The 22,314-nt window shown below is 34.3% G+C and overlaps 1 protein-coding gene across 1 annotated transcript in view; it reads right to left on the reverse strand.

The window, feature by feature from the left end:
• LOC142350804 (uncharacterized) overlaps positions 1 to 15,197 on the reverse strand; it is a 46,097-nt gene extending 30,900 nt beyond the window's left edge. The window contains exons 1-2 of the mRNA XM_075402760.1: positions 15,054 to 15,197; positions 14,329 to 14,436 (exon numbers count right to left, since the gene is read on the reverse strand). Coding sequence (XP_075258875.1) covers positions 14,329 to 14,436; positions 15,054 to 15,179 — 234 coding nt within the window. The 5' untranslated portion in view covers positions 15,180 to 15,197. The remainder of the gene's footprint in view (positions 1 to 14,328; positions 14,437 to 15,053) is intronic.
• Between the last annotated feature and the right edge of the window lie 7,117 nt (positions 15,198 to 22,314).

A 22,314-nucleotide genomic window follows, 5' to 3' on the forward strand; every position in this document is an offset into this window, starting at 1 on the left:
AAACTATAATGTTAGTCGAGCAGATATTGGTGATTATATGAGGGATTATGCAATTGATAACGATTTACTCAAGCAACCGCAACGCATGTTAATTTCAAGCTTCAAGTTGGAGAATGGAACAGTCATAACACCATTACTCAATTTTTACCTTAGTCTTGGGCTAAAATGCACCAAAATTTATCGCTTCGTTCAGTACACACCCAAAAAATGCTTCAACAATTTTGTCCAATCGGTTGTTGATGCTAGAAGAGTTGGAGATGAAAATCCTGAATCAAGCGTTGTAGCAGAAACAATGAAATTGTTAGGGAATAGTTCCTATCGTTACCAAATCATGGACAGAAGCAGACATACAGAGACAAAATACTTGAACGATGAAAAGACACACAAAGCTATCAACGGGAAATTGTTTAAGAGACTTAACAGTGTGTCAAAAGAACTATACGAAGTTGAACTTGTAAAATCAAAAATTGAGCACCGTGAACCGATAATAGTCGGCTTTTTTATACTTCAGTACGCAAAATTACGTATGTTGGAGCTTTATTACAATTTTTTTGATAAATTTTGCGATGTCGACACGTTCGAAGAGTTAGAAATGGACACTGACTCCTTATACTTAGCTCTAGCGCACGATAATTTGTACGATTGCATTCGTCCATCTAAAAAAGCAGATTGGGAAACTCTGAGGGAACACGATTGTGATGATTCTTTCAAAGCTGATGCTGTACAAAATTTCTTCCCTAGAACTTGTTGTGATAAACATAAAAAGTACGATAAGCGTGAACAAGGTCTGTTCAAGGAAGAATTTAGATGTACTGAAATGATTTGTCTCTGTAGCAAAACATATTGTTGCTACGATGCCAAATCGGATAAGTACAAATTCAGCAGCAAAGGACTGAACAAACGAACATTGGAAGAGACCGGAGATGGACCATTGGAAAAATATCGGCGAGTGATGGAAGAAATCATCAATTTAACATCTACAAATAGAGGATTTCGGACAATCAACCACTGCGTCGCTACCTATGAACAAACAAAGAAAGGACTCTCATATTTTTATCCTAAACGAAAAGTGTTATCTGATGGAATTCATACTGTACCCCTGAACTTGTAATTTATTGAATCAATTTTTGTATTGTGAGCGCTCTCTGTTGTGTTTAAAATTACTTATAATGTACTTGATTAATACTGTGTCTGTCTTTTTGTACCTTCATAATTCATTCTTTTAAAAATTTTCAATTTTCTCATTTTTAGTGGATATAACTGACCTTAATACATTGCGGCGGCTATACCTTATCTTAATACATTGCGGCGGCTATACCTAATCTTAATACATTGCGGCGGCTACACCTAATCTTAATACATTGCGGCGGCTATACCTAATCTTAATACATTGCGGCGGCTATACCTAATCTTAATACATTGCGGCGGCTATACCTAATCATAATACATTGCGGCGGCTATACCTAATCTTAATACATTGCGGCGGCTATACCTAATCTTAATACATTGCGGCGGCTATACCTAATCTTAATACATTGCGGCGGCTATACCTAATCTTAATACATTGCTGTGGTTAAACCAAAAAATGTTGAAGTTTACTGCGAGGGAAATTATCCGTTAATGCGCGCTGCCTGTACAATTCCCCGCCTGTACGTACGCGCTGACTGTACAATTCCCTGCGCGCTGCATGTATAATTCCCCGCCTGTACGTACGCGCTGACTGTGCAATTCCCTGCGCGCTGCATGTATAATTCCCTGCTAATCCCTAAATGACCTCTAAAATCACGTGACAAGTGGCTCCGAAAAATCACCCTGATCTGCTCCCACCTTACTACTCACCCCCTGGAACACCCCTAGATTTATCCCCAATCTTAATACATTGCGGAGGATATTCCTAATCTTAATACGTGGCGGCCGCTATAACTAATCTTAATACGTGGCGGCCGCTATTACTAATCTTAATACGTGGCGGCCGCTATTACTAATCTTAATACGTGGCGGCCGCTGTTACTAATCTTAATACGTGGCGGCCGCTAATCTTAATACGTGGCGGCCGCTATTACTAATCTTAAAACATGTACGCCGCCTATACCCTATCTTAATACATTAGTGTAGACCCTCTCTCAAAAATTACTCCTATACCCTATCTTAATACATGGGGTCTACACCCCCCCCGGGGTGACTTGCTCACCCTATTACTACTAAGGTAAGACCCTTGCAACAGGACCCATGTGTTCTTCTGTGCTTGGTTTGAAGTGGGAAGTGAAAATATGCAGAGGAATTGACGACGCAGTTCCTCAGAAAATACCGGAGCGTATTGTGCTCTCATTTGTAGCATCAGTATTTGAACCATTAAACATCTGACCATCATGTTGCTAAAGCAGATATAGGCACAAGAGTACCATGAATGGGATGAACAGTTCTCGGTTGAATACACCCAGCTATATCTGAAATGGAGAACTGAATCAGATGCCTACCCTTTCGTTATCCAGACGTTATTTTGCTGAAAATCCACTGGGTACAATTTACACGTGTTCCCACCACCTCAGAGGAAGCTATTTGTGTAATTGCTTCGATACAGCACCCACACACTCGCGAATTTACCTTTGTTATCGGGAAATGCCGTGCAGATCCAATGAGGCGCATTACGGTCCCCAAGTTAGAACTGCGAGCAGCTGTGTACGAGGCAAAACTCCGACAATTAATTATGTCAAGTGATTCATTGCTCTGATTCATCAACGGTAAAAAAAAATGGTTGAGTAGTTCAAACAAGAAACAGCAAGTCTTTGTCGCAAACCAATTGGCAGAGATCGTGAAAATTACAACATCGTGAAGATTAATGGAGACATGTACAGGGAGTCCAAAACCCATCAGATATCTGAGCAAGAGGCATCAAACTGCAACTACTCGCAGAGACTACTTGGTTAAACGGGACGGCCAATGCAAAATATATGCACATGGCTGGCACCTCGGATTCATCAATAAACGACAAATATGAGCAAGAAGACACTACGTTTACATCAAATATTCTTAAAGCAGAGAAGCTCACAGACTGAAGTCGATTTAGTTCGTTCATGAATTTACCAATCGTTAATGAATTTTGTATGCGGATGAGAAGGAGAGGTTCTTTCCAGTGTTTATCAGCTGAGGAAATGCCAAACTTGAACGCCTTAAAGTTCTTCGCAACACTTGCAAGAATCTTTTCATGAAATTTTATCTCACTTGCATGCTGGATCAATATTCCCCAGGAAATGCACAGAGAGGAATTGGCTACCATTTGCTCAAACTGACGGTGCGATAATAATTCGAGGAAGGATTAGACATGCAGATCTTGAATTCGACGGGAAATATCCCATGTTGCTTTCAGCAAAGCACCCAGTGGTTAATTCATTTTTTCGAAGAAAACGGCCACAAACAGTGTCACAATGAGAAAGATGATTACGTATGAAGTGTCCTTCAGCAAAAACACTGAATCATTGGTATACGAAATGCTTTGCGATCGAAAAGCAAAAATGTATGAAATTCCGTAGAAGAGACTCGCCTCCAATTCAATATTCAATGGCTGATTTACCAGTTTGAAGATTGACGGAACAAGTGTTTCTATCTACCAAAACTGGTACTGACTGTTTTGGAACGTTTGAAGTGAAGCTACTACGATGTTCGCTGATGCGTTGGTGCTGCCTTTTCACTTGCTTGACAAAACTAGCTGTCCCCGTTGCAAATGGCAGAGAAATTGGACACAGAAACCTGTTTAGCTGCAGTGTCGTGTTTCATGGCAAGTGGAGCCAGTCCCCAAATTTTGAATCAAAAGGGGCACAAATTTTCTATGAATAGGTGCTGATTTTAAAGAACTCCTCATCAGCGGGGAAAAGAAAAGATGTGGCTTAAATGGCACTAAAGAAGTTTACTTGGAAATGCAATCCACCAGGTGTGCCCAACTTTGGAGGAATCTTGGAACGATTAGTTTTTATTTCCAAGAAAGCTATGTTTGTTTTCTAGGACAATCGAGGATTGACTGATAAAATCCTACCGACCAGCGTATGGTAGATCAAACACCAACTGCACGTTCTTTGATAGCAGTGTCAGACGATCCGGAGGATCTAAAAGCTTTGATATCTGATCACTGTTTCCTAAAACAATCGTTTTTATATGAAGAGCATAGTGCTATGCAGACATAATATTTAAACGATGGTCCAACTGGTATTTGCCACGATGGAATCAGCAATCGAAGTTGATTAAAAAACTTATCCGAGTGTACAACCAATGAGCTTGTCTGGATTGTAGATGAAGATGTCAAGAGGTCAGAATATAAAATGAGAGGGTTGCACGACACTTTTCATGATAAAAAAGAAGGGGTAAGATCAGTTCTTATCAACACAACAGCAGGAGAACTGAAAAGACCAACGGTCAAATTTTTGCCAATATTCTACAAAGGGGTTTTTGAGAATGAAAACACGGTCAGTCATGTTAGCGCCACACTTGACAGCTCCGAAAATTAGCTTGTAATTTCAGGAAATAATTTTAGTTTTGAGAAATTGATGAGTTTTTGATGTCGAAATTTATTGCAACTCTGAAATCTCACCAACTAATTGGTGGTAATTTGTCACTTAGCGACAACAATCAAACTCTGCATGCAACTAAGGCTAAAGATGGTTTATATATTTGCCAAGTTGCACGTCTCAGTTAATCTTACAACTCTCGTATTTAGCACTTGAATGGTGTCAACTTACTATTTTTTTGTTTAAATTTTGCTTTTACGTCTCAATTCAAGCTTTCATTTTTTGTACATGGCAAGCTCATTAAAGCGTCATAATGACCTTATCCAAAGCCAACTCTCTCTTGTGCTCAGTTCACCATCCGAACCCGTCAAGAACTCCGAACAAGTTTGACATTTATTCAAAATTGATAATTGGTCAAATAGTTAGTTCTAAATTTACTTATTTCATGCTCATATAATGTCAGTTTGTAGTTGTTTGCATTGTTATAATTAACTGACCTTCAGTCTACCTTGCAACAAGAATCGATCCATAATCGAACCAGTGTTTCATTCCTGTAGCTATAATGTAGTAATTTTTAATTATGAATGTCGTAACATTTACTAAACAAAGAAACTAAATTAGTTATGTTTATTGTTTGCCATAACGAAAAAAAATTACTTTCTTTTACCATGATGAAATACGTTTTTGCGCAATGATTTTCAAGACAATCACTGGCTGAAAAAAATCAACTGAAAGAATTTAATAAGGAGTCTTTTTAGCAAGGAAATTTTTAGAAATGATTGTGGAAATATTAGACTCAATTATTTTATTGAAGATCTTTTGTTGAGGGAATGTTTTCCGAAGACACGGATGTGAAAGTTTTTAGCTGATAATTTTTTCTCTTAGATTGTTTTTTAGCTTATAATTTTCTGATTGATTGTATGACTGTTGTTGTGAAATGTGTTTCCAAAACGGATTCCAGCAAAACCAATGAAATGACTTCTTCTTAAGGAATTTTCCCAGAAAAAAATTCTGTTGCTTTTTTGTCTGAACTGTTCTTAGAAAGGATGGTTTTCATTATGTATTTTCTTCAATTATTCTACTGAATGAAATCTATAGCAAACAACCGTTCCAACTTGATTTTTATAAAATTTAACCAACTAACATCTTCTATAGAGGAAAGTTTTTCAAAAGGGGATTTTTTATTTTAATTGGATGAAAAAATTTAACTAAACAAACCTTGTTGGAGAAATTTTTTGCCACATTGAGTTTTAAGCATATCATTGATTGCAGTCATATGGCTGAGTATCTTTGTCCAGAATTTTTTTCCACTGGAGATTTTCGTGAAACTTATTAATATTGGTTGAATTTTTGAGGTTGAATAATTATTAACCTCAGGGAAACAATTGACAATCCGCTCATTTTATTTTACTGCATAATGTTTTTGCAGCATGTCTTTAGCACGGAAGTTGTTTTATTCTAAATTATTGCTTTAAATATATATATATATATATATATATATATATATATATATATATATATATATATATATATATAATTATTTTGTCTGAGCAAATTTTAAAACAAATCTTTTTCCCATTTCTTTCGCAAATTTTTTTCCATAAGGAAATTTTACCGAAGAAGGATTTTTCTACTCACCATCTTTTGTATAATCGATCTTTTATAACGGGAAAATTTGCGAACTTGTGTCCGTGAGCATATTTGACTGAATTGTCTTTGTTAAGGAATGTAATACCACGGGCTTTATTCTGAAACTACTCATCTGAATTTTTTAAGGAATAAATTTGCCAGTGTAATTTTTGTGAAATCGTTTGCTGGAAGACATTCAAAGCTGAATTCTTTTTAGTATTACTTAGTCTTATTTTTTATTAATTTGAACCTTCGAAATTAGTACATTAAGCACCTATTCTTTAGGTTATATTCACTCAAAGACTTCTTGTCAAATTTAAATTGTCTGTTTTCTTAAGGAAAATTTGGCCAAAAACATTTTTGTGAAAGCGATTGCGTTGAAGTTTTTGACTGAATATTTTTTTTGATAAACCGTTTCAGCTTCTTTTTTAGTGAGGATTGATTTTAACCGGGAGTTTGACATTATTTGACTGAAAAAAAATTCAGGGAGATTTTAGCAAAAAAACCTTTGGCTGATTTTTTTTAAAACGCTTATTTCGACTTTTTTGAAATTATTGCTTGTAATGCTTGGCAATTTCCTTTCCATGCAATTTCAAATAGAATTTTTTTTAGTTGAAGTTATTCGAGCAAGTGCATAATCCAGCTAATGAAACTAGTCAAATTAAAGTATTTGATCTAACAATTTACGTCACAGATGCAATTTCTAGTTGGATTTTTGTTATCGGGAAAGTTTTTCCACTGAACTTTTTTGAATAAAGTGTTTTGAAAAACATTTTTACAGATATTTTTCAAAGGTGTTGTTTTTTGTGAAAATTTTCAGTTGATATCTTCTGCTGAGGAATCATTTTCCTAATTCCTGGGGCAATTTGGGGCATTGATTGTTTGAACTTATTTTACATAAACCTTTTGTTGAGGAATGTTTATTCCAGATGATTTTTCTAAAATTGATACGCTGAAAATTTTGACTGGATAAATTTTCTTCAAGAAACTTTTCCCATGAACATTTTTGGAAACTATCTGGCTTAATTGTTTTTATTGAGTATCATTTGTCAAGGACTCTCTTTTGCTTGGTTGTTTTTGTAACACGATAATTGTTTGGATTTTTGTTCAACTGAAAACTGATGGTTCCAGAAAAATTTTTTCATTGAGATTATTGTGAAACTAATTGGCTGACAATTTGTGCCTTGTTTCATCTAAAGAACAATGGTTTTTTCAGACAAAAAGTTTGAAATATATCCGTTCAAGTTCTCGCACTCTGTAGTTTTTGTAATAGATGGTTCTCAACGGCAGGTTTTCTATTAAAAAAATTAAATTCTTCTAAATTGTTAGAATATGCATAAAATATTCAACTGGAAACTTATCTTCAATGAATGTGTTCTCCCGAAAGTTTTCCATATTTTTTTTACTGAAAAGTGACTGCGGAAGAGTTGTTCGTTCCGAGGTGAACATCTTTTGTGAGATTTTTTTTCAGATTGTACCTCTTTCAAAGAAAAGTCTTCCCAAAAAAAGATTTGATAGAACACTTCAGCTTTATTTTCTTTTAAAGAAACGTTCTGAGATTGTTAAGGAAACGTTCTGCTTAATAAAGGTTAAGAAAACGTTTTGCAAAATTTTGCCATTAAACAGTTTGACTGATCACCTTTCCTGAAAGATTGCTTTTAGCAATTATTTTGTGACTTTTATCTTCTGAAATTATTTGACTGAACACTTATTCAACACTTAATGTTCAACTAGGGTGAATTTTTTAAACTTACTTGATTTTTTAAATTAGTATTAATTATCACAAACCGATTTTTTTCAATGAAAATTGGCCAACATTTAGTGTCGAAGAGTGTTCTCCGCGTGGAACTTTTCTAAAGTTATATTGTATAATTGCTTCTGTTATGAAATATCTTTCTTGGAGACCACAACAAAGTTTTGGATTTTTGTGAAATTGCTCTGCTTAAATCTTGTTGAGACTGTACTGTAAAACAATTACTGAAATTGCATGAATGAAAAAAACAACGACTGAATTTTTAAGAAATTTATTGGTGCAAGATTTTTTCTCGGTAGGTTTCCTTAAAATACTTTATCGTTTTTATTTGTTAAGGAACGTTTTTCCATGTGAGTATTTTTGTAAAGTTAATTCAGGAAAAACTCTGTGTTGAATGGTTTGATGTGAGCACAAATTTTCCCAGATTTTTTGTAAGTTTTTGAATGAAAATGTTGTCATGGAGTTTTTTAAAACATTTTTTAGTAAACTATTTCGACTAAGTAAAATTGCTTGGAGAAGATTTTTCCCCAAGTGGCATTGTTAGGAAAGTTATGGTCTGAAATCAATTGACTGAACACTTTCTGTTAGGACATGTTTCTCAGGGATACAATTGTGAAATTGTACGGCTTACATTTTCTGCTGGGGATTATTGTTGATAAAGATTATACTGGGAACTGAATTCATTTGAATTCATGAGTCGGGCTGAACTCATTTGACGGGATACAAATGTGAGGCAGCGTTCTTGCCAAAGAGTTTTTTATGTAAATTAACGAAAAAATTGTCGTGAGTTATGGTTTCCCCGAAATAATTTTGAAAAAAGTCTCAGCTGATGTTTTTGCACGGGCAGTTTTTTCAAAAAAAAGTCTTCCTATTTTAATTAAGGATTTTTTTGATGGAAAATTTCTTCCAATAGCAATTTTTAATAATTTTTTCTTTTGGAAATTTTATGGTAAAAAATATTTTGCAAAACAATTTTTGCGAAAACAATATTTTGATGCGTTATTGGTGAAACGATTTAAAGGTACTTTGTGACTCAATACTTAGTAATAAGAAATTTTCTTATGCGGAATTCTTGAGAAAATCTTTGATAGGTTTGCTTCTGTAATGAAATGGATATGATAAGGGATTTTAATAAATGATTCAGTTGATCATTTTGTCTTTTGATAATATTTTATGGTATTTTTGCTGATTTTCAGCAGAAACTTGACTAGAAATTATTTATTGATTTTTTAAATGAAAAATTTTAAAAATAAAAAAATTTTTTGTTGTAATGAATGTTCTAAAGTTAATTGATTGAACACTTATTCAAAAGCAGAACTTTTCAAAATAAAGTTCTCTAAAATTCTTACTTTTTTATGATTTCATGATGAGTAGCGTTTATGCAAATGAGTTTTTTTGCAATTACAATAGCAAAAACGATTTCTTAAGAAGGTACGTCTGTGAAGTAAATTTTCTAGAAATTTTTTGTTGAAATCTTGGTTTGATAAATTTTTTTCCCAGAGAATGCTTTGAACACTTCTGGCGAAACGTTTTATGGATTGCCCTTTTTTTACTTTTTTGATGATCATTATTGGTTTGATTCTTGCTACAGTAATTTGCTACAATCTTTCGACTGGATACAGATTGAAAACTTTTTCAGATGTACACTTTTGAATTTTTCCGCTAGTTTTCTTGAAGAATTTTTTTCCTGGAAAATAACATTTTGAATTTGAACTGGTGAAGTCATAGGAATGAATACATGTGTAGAGCAGTTTTTTTCCCAGGAAAATTTTTTGAAAACAATTGGCTAAAAAAATTCCGTAAAAAATGAGTTCCCAAAATTTTGCTGAAGAGGATCAGCTGTTACTGATTTTTGCTAAAGAATGTTTTTAAAATAAGTCTTTTTTGTTAATTTATGTAGCAGAAATTGTCCAGTTTGGATAAATTCCTACTAAATTTCTCCCAGTCGAAATTTTCAAAATTTCTTATCAAACAATTTATAAAAAAAGATTTTCACCGAACACTTCTCAAGTTTTTGGTTGGCATTTTTTGCTATTCGCCTACTGATATAGTTTGCTTCATGGAAAGGAACGAAAAATTATGTTGTTGAGGTAAGTCTCCTCTCCGTAGGAGAATTTTTGTAACTTTTGGTCAAAAAATAGCTCTAATTAGACTGGATAACTGTAACTCAAAAAGTTTGAACGGATTTTTATAGAAAAAATTACAATTTTGTTATTTTTCAGATAACATTAGAAAAAAAACATTTTCCGATAGGATTTTGGTTTTTTCTTAAACTTTTTGATATCTTCGAGAACAATTTTCTAGATGGTTTTTTTGTGACGTAAAATGGCAAAAAAAATTATTCAAAAGTTTTAAATGAGAAGTTTTTATTCCGGACTATTTTACTGAAAATTTCTGGTAATGAGTTCTGTTTGTCTCAGAATTTATGTGAAAAATGAATTTTTGGCTGAATTGCTTTTCTAATGAAAACCATTCTGCCCAAGAAAATAATTCTCCTAATGAAAACTTTTGATATAATAATATTTTCCTGTTAATTTTCTACCCAGGTGATTTTTTCAATTTCTAATCCAATATTTTTAATTCGAAATCTGTTTATTGCGGAAAATTTTTTGGGAAACAATTTTTTCTAAATAAGTTTTGACTCATTACTTGATTTCAATGTGTTTTTTTTTTCAACTGCAAGTAAACACCTGTTTTGATAGATAAGGCATGTTAACCTCGAGGAGGAAGCTTTTGAACCCTATTTTCATTAATTCAGCTGAAATTTGGGCGGATCACTTTGACTGAGAATTTTTTATGAATGAAATCTTTTTGGACAAAAGGAAGATTTTTTGGCTTTAGGTTAGTCTGAAACCACTTGACCGAAAGAAAATGTATTTTGGTAGCATTCTGGAAAAAAATTTTCTCGGTATTTTTAAGGACATTTTTTGCAAGTGAGCTTTGCAACTTAAAATAAGTAATTTTTTTCTTTTGGAGAGCGTCGAATGAGAAATGTTTCTCTTAGAAGATATTTTGGACATTCAGAGTTCTTTTCACCAATAGATTGATCTCTGATTTTAATTGCCAATAATAATTTGACTGAAAAGTGTTTGTTAAAAATTTCCAAGAGTAGATTAGTAGTTTTATCACCTTACAATGTATGTTGAGTACATATTAGAATTAATTTTTCTTACAGAAAGATTTCTTTGAAGTTAAATGAACAAAAAATTTTGTAAGAAAATATCCCACGAAGATTTTTCGTTTTCATGATTATCCATTTTTTTTTGCTGAGAGATATAATTAAAAGAGAGCTTCTCTTTTGTGAACCTTTACCTTTACATTTACATTTACATTTGCATAATTATATTGATTCAAAATATCGTTCCCATCAATATTTTTGCTTGGTGACTAAGGTTGCTTTTTTGAATTATTTTTTAGAATGTTTTTTTTTGCAAGAACTGATTTTGCAAACACATTACCTCAAAAAAGTGAGCTCTATGTGCTGTTAGAAAACAAAAAAAAAATTTAATAGCTTGAAAAAAAAAGAATTTTTTCTCAGAGGGTTTTATGGTCTTTTATTGGATGGAAGACTTTATAAATTTAGTTTTTCTTATAATTTTTATAAAACATATCGATTCAATGAAAAGCATTTGTAAAAATATTACTCTTAAGGGTATAATTGTGGCATCTATTTGCTTGAATTTTTTTGAGACATATTTTCCCCATGGATAGCGTAAAGGATATATATAAATGGGATGAAATCATTTGACTGGATACATATGTAATGGAATATCCCAGAGACAATTTTTTGAAGTTACTGATTCTATAATTTTTGTAGGGAATAACTTCTCAAAATATTTTTCAACGAAAATGATGAGTTGTTAATCTTGCTTTGGATTTTTTTACGAAGAAGCCTTTTTTGTGAATTTAGGTTACTGAAATTTTTCAAATTGAAAAAATCTTTTTCGAAAATCTTTTGTTCATTAAATTTCACATTACTTAAATTTTTTAAACTTCTTATTTGACACTTTTTGTTGAAAAAATTTTTTGCGGAACATTTTACCTTAAATAGTCCTCATTTGGTAAGGATATAATTTGATTCATAATTTTTGTTAAGATATCTTCTATTCCAAGAGAAAAAGGTTTGTTTAGGTGGTTAAGCCATTTTTTCAACCTGAAGAACTTTTTTTGCAAATTTTTGCCTGAATTTTTATTGGATAAATACGACTGCATTTGTAATAGTGGATGCTTTTTTGCAAAAAAAGGACAATTAGCACTAGATTTTTCTAAGATTATTTGGCATTAAAAGTTTCTGAAGACACTTTTTATATTTTGGTTAATCATCTTGCAAGTTATTTTGAAGATTTTCCAAGTGAGTTTTGTCGTGAATTTAAAAAACAAAAAATTTGTACTTCAAACTTGATATCAAAAATTTTTGGAAGATTTTTGGATATTTCCGGCAAATTTCGGAAATTTTTGTTACAGATTTTTTTTTAATTTTCTTTGTGACCGTTGAAATTTTTTGACAAAATATATCTTTTGGAAAAAAAGTCTTTTCTTCGGGGTTTATTTGAAAGAACTGGCGTAAATTATCTGATTGAATAAAGTTTTTCAAAATAATGTTCTTGTGAGGATATTATAGCATGTAGTTGGGTAAATTTTTGTGACTGGATACGCGTGTAAAGCAAGGTTTTTCCCAGACAAATTTTTCCAAAGTTGAGTGAAGACATTTTGTAAAGAACGAATTCCCAACAAATTTTTTGTCAAAATGCTGAGCAGTTGTTTATGCTATGCATAGTTTTAACAGAGAAGTTCTTTTTGAGAAATATTTTTGCAAATTTTCTTCACTGAAAACTTTATTCTGATTAAATTTCTCTCTAGGTGATCGTTTTTTGAATTCTCTCAAGGAACATTTTTCGTTAAAATTATTTTATTTGGTCAATTTGTTTACCGACACTTCATTTATTGTGACAGTGTATCCTCCCAGAAGAAGATGAAGAAGAAGAAGAAATTAACTTTTTGGTTGTTTTGGTATGTTGACCTGGAAGACTATTCTTGAAAAATTTTTGGGTTGCAAATTGATTGGAAGACTTGTTTTGGGGAGATTTGAAGGGATTCTTTTCGGAAAACTTCCGGCATTGTTTTTTTCTGAAAGTAATTGAGTAAAATTTTTTTGAAAAGACACCTTTTTCAGAAGAATTCTGTTTTTTGTTTAAAATTTCTTCTGATATCTCAATGAACCTTTTCCAGGTGTGTTTTTTTCACCTGACATAGCGATTTTTTTATCAAGCAGCTTGCAGTGAAAAATAGTTGTCAGAGGATTCTTTGGACTTGTTTGGCTGAAAGATCTTGTTAAAAATTGTTTTTAAAGAGTTTTTTTTAATCAGCTGACATCATTTGGCTGAATTAAATTTGTTCTGAGAAAGTCCCTGAGAAAAAAATTCTCAGGCAAATATTTGTTGAAATTATCTGCATAAATGGTTTATTTGAAATAATTTTCCTAGGGATAATATTGGAAAATTAGTTCAATGAAGTCTTGTGACTCGATACAAAGCATTATTAAAGCAAGGTTTCTCACAAAGAGATTTTTTGAAGTTAAATGAATGAAAAATTACTGTTTTCCAACGTCGTTTTCTGTGAATATGCGTCACCTTTGCTTTTGCAACTGAATACTTTCAAAAGAAAGCTCTTTTTTATTTTACTTAGCAGAAAACTTTCGATTGATTTTTTTCTCGTTAAATTTCTCCTCAGATTACTCTTCTTGAAATCTGTTATCTAACTCAATTTTGATAAATGCTTATCGTTTTTTATTGTTTTTGTCAAACCTTTTTTTTTGTTCATCTCAGGCTAGAGATAAAGATATGTTTCCGTTGCTAAGTTGGGAACATTAGCACATTTCGAGCCTCTTTGTTTTTTTTCTATTTACTCGTTTGTTTTCATGAGACACTTTGGGTAGCAGAACCGACCCTCGGGCTATTAATAATCACCACTATATTAATGGCAACTGGTTGGCACAGATCAGCAATGAGACACTTAGAGAGACTTCCGCGCAATGATATACTCAATGATGCCCACATATAAATCAGTTGATCATTACGATACAATTTGCGAACCTAAATACACCATCGTGTTCAGGAAATGCTACAAAACTGACGCAACAGACGTTGTTTTTGATCATTATTGTTGTTTTTAATGGTATCCTTTTTAAGAAATGCCGACCATTGTCGCCAGTCAGGGATGTCAACAGGAATCAATGGTTTCTGTCCATTTTGAAGTAAACTTACTATTCTAACCATTAAAATTAACGGACAGCTATACCAACGAAATTCCACAAAAAGAGTTTATTTGGCTTAGGCGAAAAAGTGACAAATTTTATTACGTTCAATGTCAAAAAAATCTCAACAGGGTTTGCAGATGACATTGCTTAATTATTTTTGATTAGTATCCTATCTGCGAAATGCTACTAACTTGCTCCCTTCGTCTCCTGTAGGCTTCTTCCTTGACTCTTTCTATCTCTCTTCTGTGTCGTTCAATTTCCATTCGTCGCTCATGTTCACGTCTCAGTTGCGCCTGTCTCTGTCGGACAATTTTATTATAAAACATTGAAAATGGGGACTGCAATAAGACTGTGCTGTGCGAAGAGTGTTTTCTTATCAGTATCTGGCTACACAATTGAAGTTTAAACTATCTATTTTTACCCAGATAAATACTCCGGATAATTTCAGCATTGAACCAGCACGTTTCAGTCACAAAAACCCTACCATATTCAGTTTAAATGTTTTGCATCCCAAGAGCATTTTCACTTTTTATGTGCGCAGCTAATATTCATTATGAATTTATTTAGATCATCGGGTTCCCCTCTCGATTAACCGTGTCACGTGAAAGTTGAATCCATGTTTTTGCACAGAATTGTATTTTGAGCAGCACGATGTCTTATTTTTGTAGCATATAAATGTAAGTACTATTGTATTATACGGATCTCTTCCCATTTGTGCCCCCCCCCCCCCCCAGTACGTTATGCGCCCACCAGTTACAGAGGACGTACCATTGCATAGTAAATTATTATGCAAAAATATGGCACGTGCGTCTGGGGGTCCAAATAATATGCGCCCACTAAGCTTGGGGCACAAACGGAAAAGATCCGTATTATACCCCCCGCTCAATTATCCCCACTCCATGCATTTGCTACTTACTCGCGCGGCTTCCTCTGCCCGTCTCCTCTGCTCCTCCATTCGTCTCCGCTCCTCTTCCAGTTCCCGCTGTCTCCTGCGTCTTTCTTCTTCAGCTTCTCTCTCCATTCTGCGTCGTTCATATTCCATTTCTTCCTCATGTCTCAGTCGCTCCTAATAGTGTCAGGGAGGTCCATTATCAACTTGAATATAGAATGTTCAAAATGGGGGATGGAATAAGACTTTCTATTGCGAAGAAAGTTCTCATATCAGTATTTGGCCAGCACGCAAAATTTATAAAGCTTTAAAGGCTCCAGATAACTTCAGTGCTGAACCAGCACATTTCAGTCGAAAAATCTTCAGTTTAAAATTGCATGCCAAGAGCATTTTAAGTCTTTATATGCAAAGCTGATTTTCCTTATGAGTATATTATGGTCATTGGGTTCTCCCAGGTTAACTTTGTCATGTGAATGCTGACACCATAGAATGTTACTTAATTATATTTTAAGCAGCACGATGTTGTTTTTTGTAGCATATAAATCTAACAAGAAGGCTCGGTAATCTGTGTTAGCCCGTAATATTCCGAGGCCACTCAGCCACATTTTGCCTTGATTGTCTACCAAATGAAGCAGAATAGATTTTTCAACCTTTCACGTATTTTTCAAGAACAGTTGGCGTATGAAAAAAACTCATTAGACTCAAACCACAAAACAAATTAAATTATGCCGCACTGGAGGACCAATATAATTTTTGATTAACAAGACTGCGGAACAAGTGCAACTTAGAAACCAAATTACTACAAAAAAAATGATCACAGCCAAAACTGAATGTCAATCTTTATGAATAAAACACCTAAAAACGCTATCGAAAAAGGCATTAGAAAAACTCAACTCAACAAATTAATCTGTTCACTAGAAAATATATGGAATTTCTCTTCAGTGAGAATAGGTAAAAATTAGACAACAAAAACAAAAAGGGCCATAACTGAAAAAAAAAGAAAAAAAATATATTTTAATTTTTTTTTATGAAAATTAGGTTGAAAGTCATCAAAACCACCGCTAATTATTGAAACGATTCATTTATTCCTCGATAACAAGCCAGGGAGACTTGTCATTAACCAGTATAGTTCATAAGACTGGTGGTTGTGTAAAATTCATATGACTAGTAATTGAGAAAGGTGTCAAAGCCATTAAAAGCAAAACCTTAAATTTGTTCCATTGGGCATCCTCTCAACAGCAAGGGAACCCGACATTAAGATAATGATTTGACGAAACAGATTCACATACAACAACAGAAGAAACCAAAGGGATCAGTGATTGGACAAGTCTAAGGATTAGTCTAAAAAGACTAAGTTGGATCACGAGATAAAATCAATCAGGCGAAACAAAACGGAGATACAATTTATAAATTCAACCATTAAAGGCAGTAGCTACTAACTAGAAAGCTGTGATAAAATCATTTGGTTCTCATTCAAACACCAATGGGTGTCAATGTTATCAAAAGAGTTTTGTGAAAATATAACGAAGTATTGACAATTATACTACCACAATATTGACAAGTATAAAAGAATTCACGAGTTGAAACACGAACAGAGAGGTCTTATGCCTTAAAAAGACAATTAAAACATTTGACCAGTAGAAAAAATTATGCTTGTTTCTACAGGAAAACGAAGGGAACTTGTCGTTGATGAAACTAAGTTAAAAAAACGAAGAGAGGGTCAAGTCTATAAATACTCGGACATTTACGAAAACAATTAATTTTTTTTTTGAATTTTATAACTTATATTTATATTGGTTATCATAACTATGGTAATTAATTCAACAGATCAGTAGTTCTATAATTCAATATTCAACTGTACATTTCAAGTTTCCACGCGTGAAATGTTCGTTTCTATTCTCCCCACTTTGGTCAGCTAAGAATAAAAACTCGACATTGAAAGAACAAATTGTGAATGCTTTTTCAGAAATGGCTCATTTACTGAAGTTCTCCCCCACTTCATCAGGTAAGAACGCAAAAGGAGCAGTTGTACTTTCAATTGGATATTTTTGAGAAAATTCGTTTCCTTCGGTGATTTCGAAGTTTCCCTGCTGATGGATGAGGACAAAAACCAGTAAAATTAACTGAAGTCCCCACTCATTGGGTGACATTTAAACAAAGAAGGGCTCGCCGCTCATAATGTGATTCCGATAAAACTTGAGGTTAGTGAGTTCTTGAACCAGACATTTGTGACCCTCTAATTGGGCATAGTAGCATAATTGGATACAACAGACCCCATCATTTCTGGCTCATAATCGCGAAACTTTTGCAATCAGCATTGTGGCTGAGCCACGCATGGCACTTTTTGATATCGCTTGAGTGAGGCGATTGAAGGCTACTGATAGGCCTGAGGGCTGAGGGCTAGAAATCTCTGTTATCAGATAAAAGATCTATTCTTTTCAACATTTTCCGCGCTGTTTCGGATAGTCAGCCAAAAGTTTCTAACGCCAATGGTCTGAAGTGGATGCTCATATCGCTGCACTTCTGGTAAAAATTTGCAATCTTTCTGTCTTCAGCTAGGGTTAGAGCAAAAACACATATCCTCGCCGCATCTGAGATAAGACTGTCTTGCAATGGGGACTTAAGGTTGACGTCTAAAGCTGAGGGTTGTCCTGCTATAGAACTGAGCAAATACACGTCGCCCAGCCTTAAATTGTTTTCCGGCAGAAGATTTTTTTTCTCACATCCAGAGGAAATATTGACCAACGAACAAGCTGTCATTGTTGCGTCTGGTACTTTGTCACGACGAGAGATAATATCGCCACGCCCCTGGCATGAAACTGCATGATTCTAAATATGTCCAAAATAGCTGACATAAAATATGGACATCTCCTATCCAACTCATAGAGTGGACTTCCTAAACGTTATTTCAGAGCAGCTTGGAACTTCTTAGGTTGAAGATGTAAGCCAAGAGCAGGGATAGCTGCTGCGTCAACCAGGCGCCTGACTGATGTAAGAAAAAAGATAACAGTCTAGTTGTATCTCTGTTGGAGGTTTGAACTTCGAGAAGATTTGTTAGAACCGTACTGTCAAATTGTTCTAGAAATTTCTGTTGCGTCAAATGAGGAATACCCAAAGTGCTAAACTCCAGCACTAAGTCTGTGAAACAACTTTCGTGAGTTGGGTTCACTCCAGTAATTTGGTTACTATGTTTGTTGACTGTGATAAGGAACCAATATAAGCAGCTTTGAATTGGCTCAAAAAACGTCAAACTCCAGCTCTTGTTTTGTTTATTGGCGGGCATGAGTGTCCAATAGCGCACTGAGAGTCCTTTAAATAGTCTAGATTGACTAGTACTTTCTCGAGATTTTTAACCCGTTTTTCTAAACACGATGCACCAAAAGCAAAAGTGGCTGTTCCGATTGCTCCGCCCAAGATTTGGATTCATGATTGGCTGTTTCTCTTTATTCTGCTATCAACAGCTATAAAACAGTTGGTGGACCACAACTCGCACTGGTCTCTTCTGAGTTCAAGGCCCACACTTGTTGCCAAGAGTTGACAAAATTTCTAATGATTCACAGAGCTCCTCTTCGGTTCCTGCTAAAATTCCATCATCAAAGTACCAGGAGTTCTGCATAAGATTTGGTAACTTATTGTCAATTTCTTTGATATTAGGCCAAATTGCTAAAGAGATCAGTAAGAGCCCCAGCGGGTCTCCAACTGAACTCCTGATTGAATGTGAATGTGACTTGCATTAAAAAGGAGCTCGCTATGCTGAGGGAATGAACTTTTGCGCTGCATATAGCACACTGCTACTCGTAATGGAATTGAATGTATTTTTGAAATCAATTTGAATCAGGCCCGCTTTTTCGTGGTTCAATAACTTTCCAAAACTTTTTTAATGCATGTACAATACTTTCAGCATTGCATTTAACTGCCACATCAAGTTGTCTGGATGAGAAAAGTTCAAGAGCTTCAGAACTGGCCTCTTGCGCAATAAATTTGGCTATAAGGCGTCGGAAAATTTTCCCACGGCAATTGGCCGTACACCTCCTTTCGTCCTTTTCAGCGCTGTAAGCGGAGCAGAGCAAAAAGTTTGTGCAACTAAAATGGGGAGCTGCCCTCTGCTTGCCACGTTCACTAATTTTGTGATGCTTAAAGTAGATGTTTTTCAATTGATTTGGAACTGCGCACGTTACGGCATGTAGAAGGTGCTCATGGTACATTTTTGATGAACCGGCTGCTGTGAGGTTTGAGACAGATTACAATTGTTTAAACACAGACGCTTCGTCAATCTGATAAGCATAACTACTATAATCATCAGTTTCACTCGGTAGAACCTCTTCTGCTGGATGCATGTTGATCAATTCTTTCAGCGTTTCTTTATTATCAGGGGCCACTCCATCCGAAGACAAGATTTTTGCTGCATGTCCCAATTGGCCTTGAAGGCAGAGAGATTTTCCACGTGCTGCTAATGATTCCATTGACTCAGGATTTAATTTTTTGGCTTGTTTCATTGAGGCTGCTCCGAACCACAGCCCAGCATATTCATCATTCTTCCAACGCTCAAATCTACATAACATGAGCCATTCTTGCTGCTGTTAGTGTTTCTTCCCTCCTCTGTTGCTAATGCTCAAAACTAATTTGCTAATTACAAAAGAGTCTTTTCCACTGGGGAACCTGGTTGAGAAACAAAGCCCTCAATGATAAATGTTAGAAATTCAGAACATCTTAGCCAGAACTTGACAGGAAAGAAGTGGAGTGTGGGTAATTTTTTTTCCTTCAAATCTTTTCAAGGTCTGGGAGGGCGTTTAGCTCCACGTTTACTGTATTTTGGAAGTTGTTACTCTCGGCAATTACTTCGTTGTATGTGGCAGAGATTAGCTCGTCATTGCGGGCTGCAAAATCATTGGGAGTTTTCTCACTTGTTGTTATTTGACTACTAAATTGAGAGTAGGGCCAAATTGATCTACAGCATACCCATTCGTCCGATTTTGGGCCCCAGTCTAAGTATAGTACTTTTGTTTTGTTTGATTGTTGGTCGAGTACAGCTACTTAGAATAATTTTAATTTTTTATCAAGGTGGAAGAGGGTTTATATGTAGAAACGTGAAAACGCAAATCAAAATCATCAATAGTAAAACTTTGCATGTGTTGCGTCAGACCTGACAAAGTATTGGTCTCAATAAAAAATGGTTAAATTTTGTTTTTCCCGTCTAGATTACGCAACTTTCTTTTTCCCGGAGATTGAAGGCATGTTAACAATATCCGAAATCAAGGAATTTTTGTTGCTATTAACCGTCTTTTTGTCTTGTCATATTTATGAAAAACCATTTGCTTTTTTTCTTAATGAGTATGTGTTTACTAACGTGTTGAGTTTTTCTAATGTGTGTGTTCTTCAGTGTTTTTAACAATAAGAAGAAAAGCTTCTTACAGAAATTGCAATTGGGTTCTTTTTTGTCTGTTTTTATTCTTTTACGTTAACGATGAGAAGTTTCTTACAAAAATTGCATTTTGTAGTCTCTTTTCGTTAATTTTATTTCCGCCTGAGACCATGGGACTGCTGTGTGAAATTGATAAAGCCAGAGAAAAAAATTATCAGCCAACCAACGAAAAAAAAAGAGGATTGGGGGAGAAAATGGTTTGATCAAACCAGTTTTTTTCGTCCGTTCGCACCCCCAATGAAATTTGTACTCCTCGAATCCAAAAGTAACACTTCTCAATCTACTCTATCTACTCAATCATTACAAAAGTCTGTTGCTGTTGTCCAGTTTCAACTAAAAACGTAAAAAGGGGGTTATGTTCGAGTCCAAAAGATATAGACAACGTTCAAGATATATTTTCTGCCAATTTAGTTCTCTTCGGGGAAAAGAGATTAACTCAACACACGTGCGCTTCAGAGAACAAAAAAAATATTAGTGTTTTAAAGTTTTGTTTTTTTAGAACTTTAGGTGTTAATTTTCGGAGTTAATCACTAGAATGAAAGCAATTCAACCCGGATTTAAAAAAATTTTCCAAAAGTGCTACTTTAGGGGATTAAATTACAATACAATTAGTTAGTGATAGCTTTTTACTTTAGCTGTTCAGGATTGGTGTTTATCCGCTTATTCCTTTTTATTTCAGCTATGTGTGATTGAGAATCGGTACTATTCTCTCTATACTTTGTAATTTAAAAAATCACCTTAAACGCTAGTTCAAACTTTTCATTAATGATGAACGTTTAAGATAGAGGTAAATCGAAGGAAAAGAAAGTTTTAAACTTTAAAGACCTTTTTTTGCAAAACTGAGAGCATCAGCGTCCTGCTTGCACTACTTCTCTTTTACAAGGGTTGGGCAGGCATTATTGGCTTCTGTTCTCAACTTTACCACAAATTTTTGTACTGTGTCTGTTTCTGGGTTGAATTTTTAGTTTCTAACTATTGTATAAATTTCTGTGAGAGCGTTTTGTTTAAAACTGTTTATAATATCTGCAAAAACAATTTTAGTGGCCTTTGGATGATAAAAAAGTATCTCCTTTTAAATGAAACTGAAGGAATTTTGCTTCTACTGCACATGCAATTCCTGCAACTACAATTGCTCCCGCTATTAGCTATTCAAGCTCATTTAAACTATCCCCTACCAATGCAGAGAAAAAGTTAATGTTTAACTTTGCGTGGGCCAATTTGCAGTTTACTTTTGAAGGATTGTTATTTAACAGTTTGTGAGTCGGATTTTTTACTTGAGTATTAATCAACACACTTAAGTTAACTTAATGAGGGCTTAGCACATTGATGGGATTATTTTGAAATTATCCTGTAATCATTTTTCATTTCATCAAGGTTATAAAACGAATTTAAACGTAAACAATCATATTCAGGTAAACTTAACAGGTATAAGCAGAACAGTCAAATTCAAAAGCGAAGGTTTCAAGAAAAGTAATAAAAATTAAGTACTCAGATTAGAAGTAAAATGAGTTAAATAATAACGGCCTTGAGTTAAACTTATGTTGGTGGTGTGTTTGAAAGTAGAATGTTAGATGATTATAGGAATGTAAATCGGAAGAAAAATTGTTGATATCAAATGCACAAAATAATTTAAAAGATTAAGGGGAAAGCATTTGTTTTAGCGTAATGAATGAATGATATATGATTAAAGCCATTCGAACTCAACCAGACTTGAAATATCAAATAATAATTTCCTCTTGAGCAAAGACTCTTTCCGTTTTGTCCTCTCTATCAAATCGTAATAGTCCACTGAGGGACATCGTAGAGGAAGCTGTTTGCATTTTATTTGTGAATCCGTAGTTTAAGTGTTCCCGTTTTTTGTGGAAT

The sequence above is a fragment of the Convolutriloba macropyga genome, chromosome 12, assembly GCF_964194025.1.
Source record: "Convolutriloba macropyga chromosome 12, txConMacr16.3, whole genome shotgun sequence".
NCBI lineage: Eukaryota > Metazoa > Xenacoelomorpha > Acoela > Convolutidae > Convolutriloba > Convolutriloba macropyga.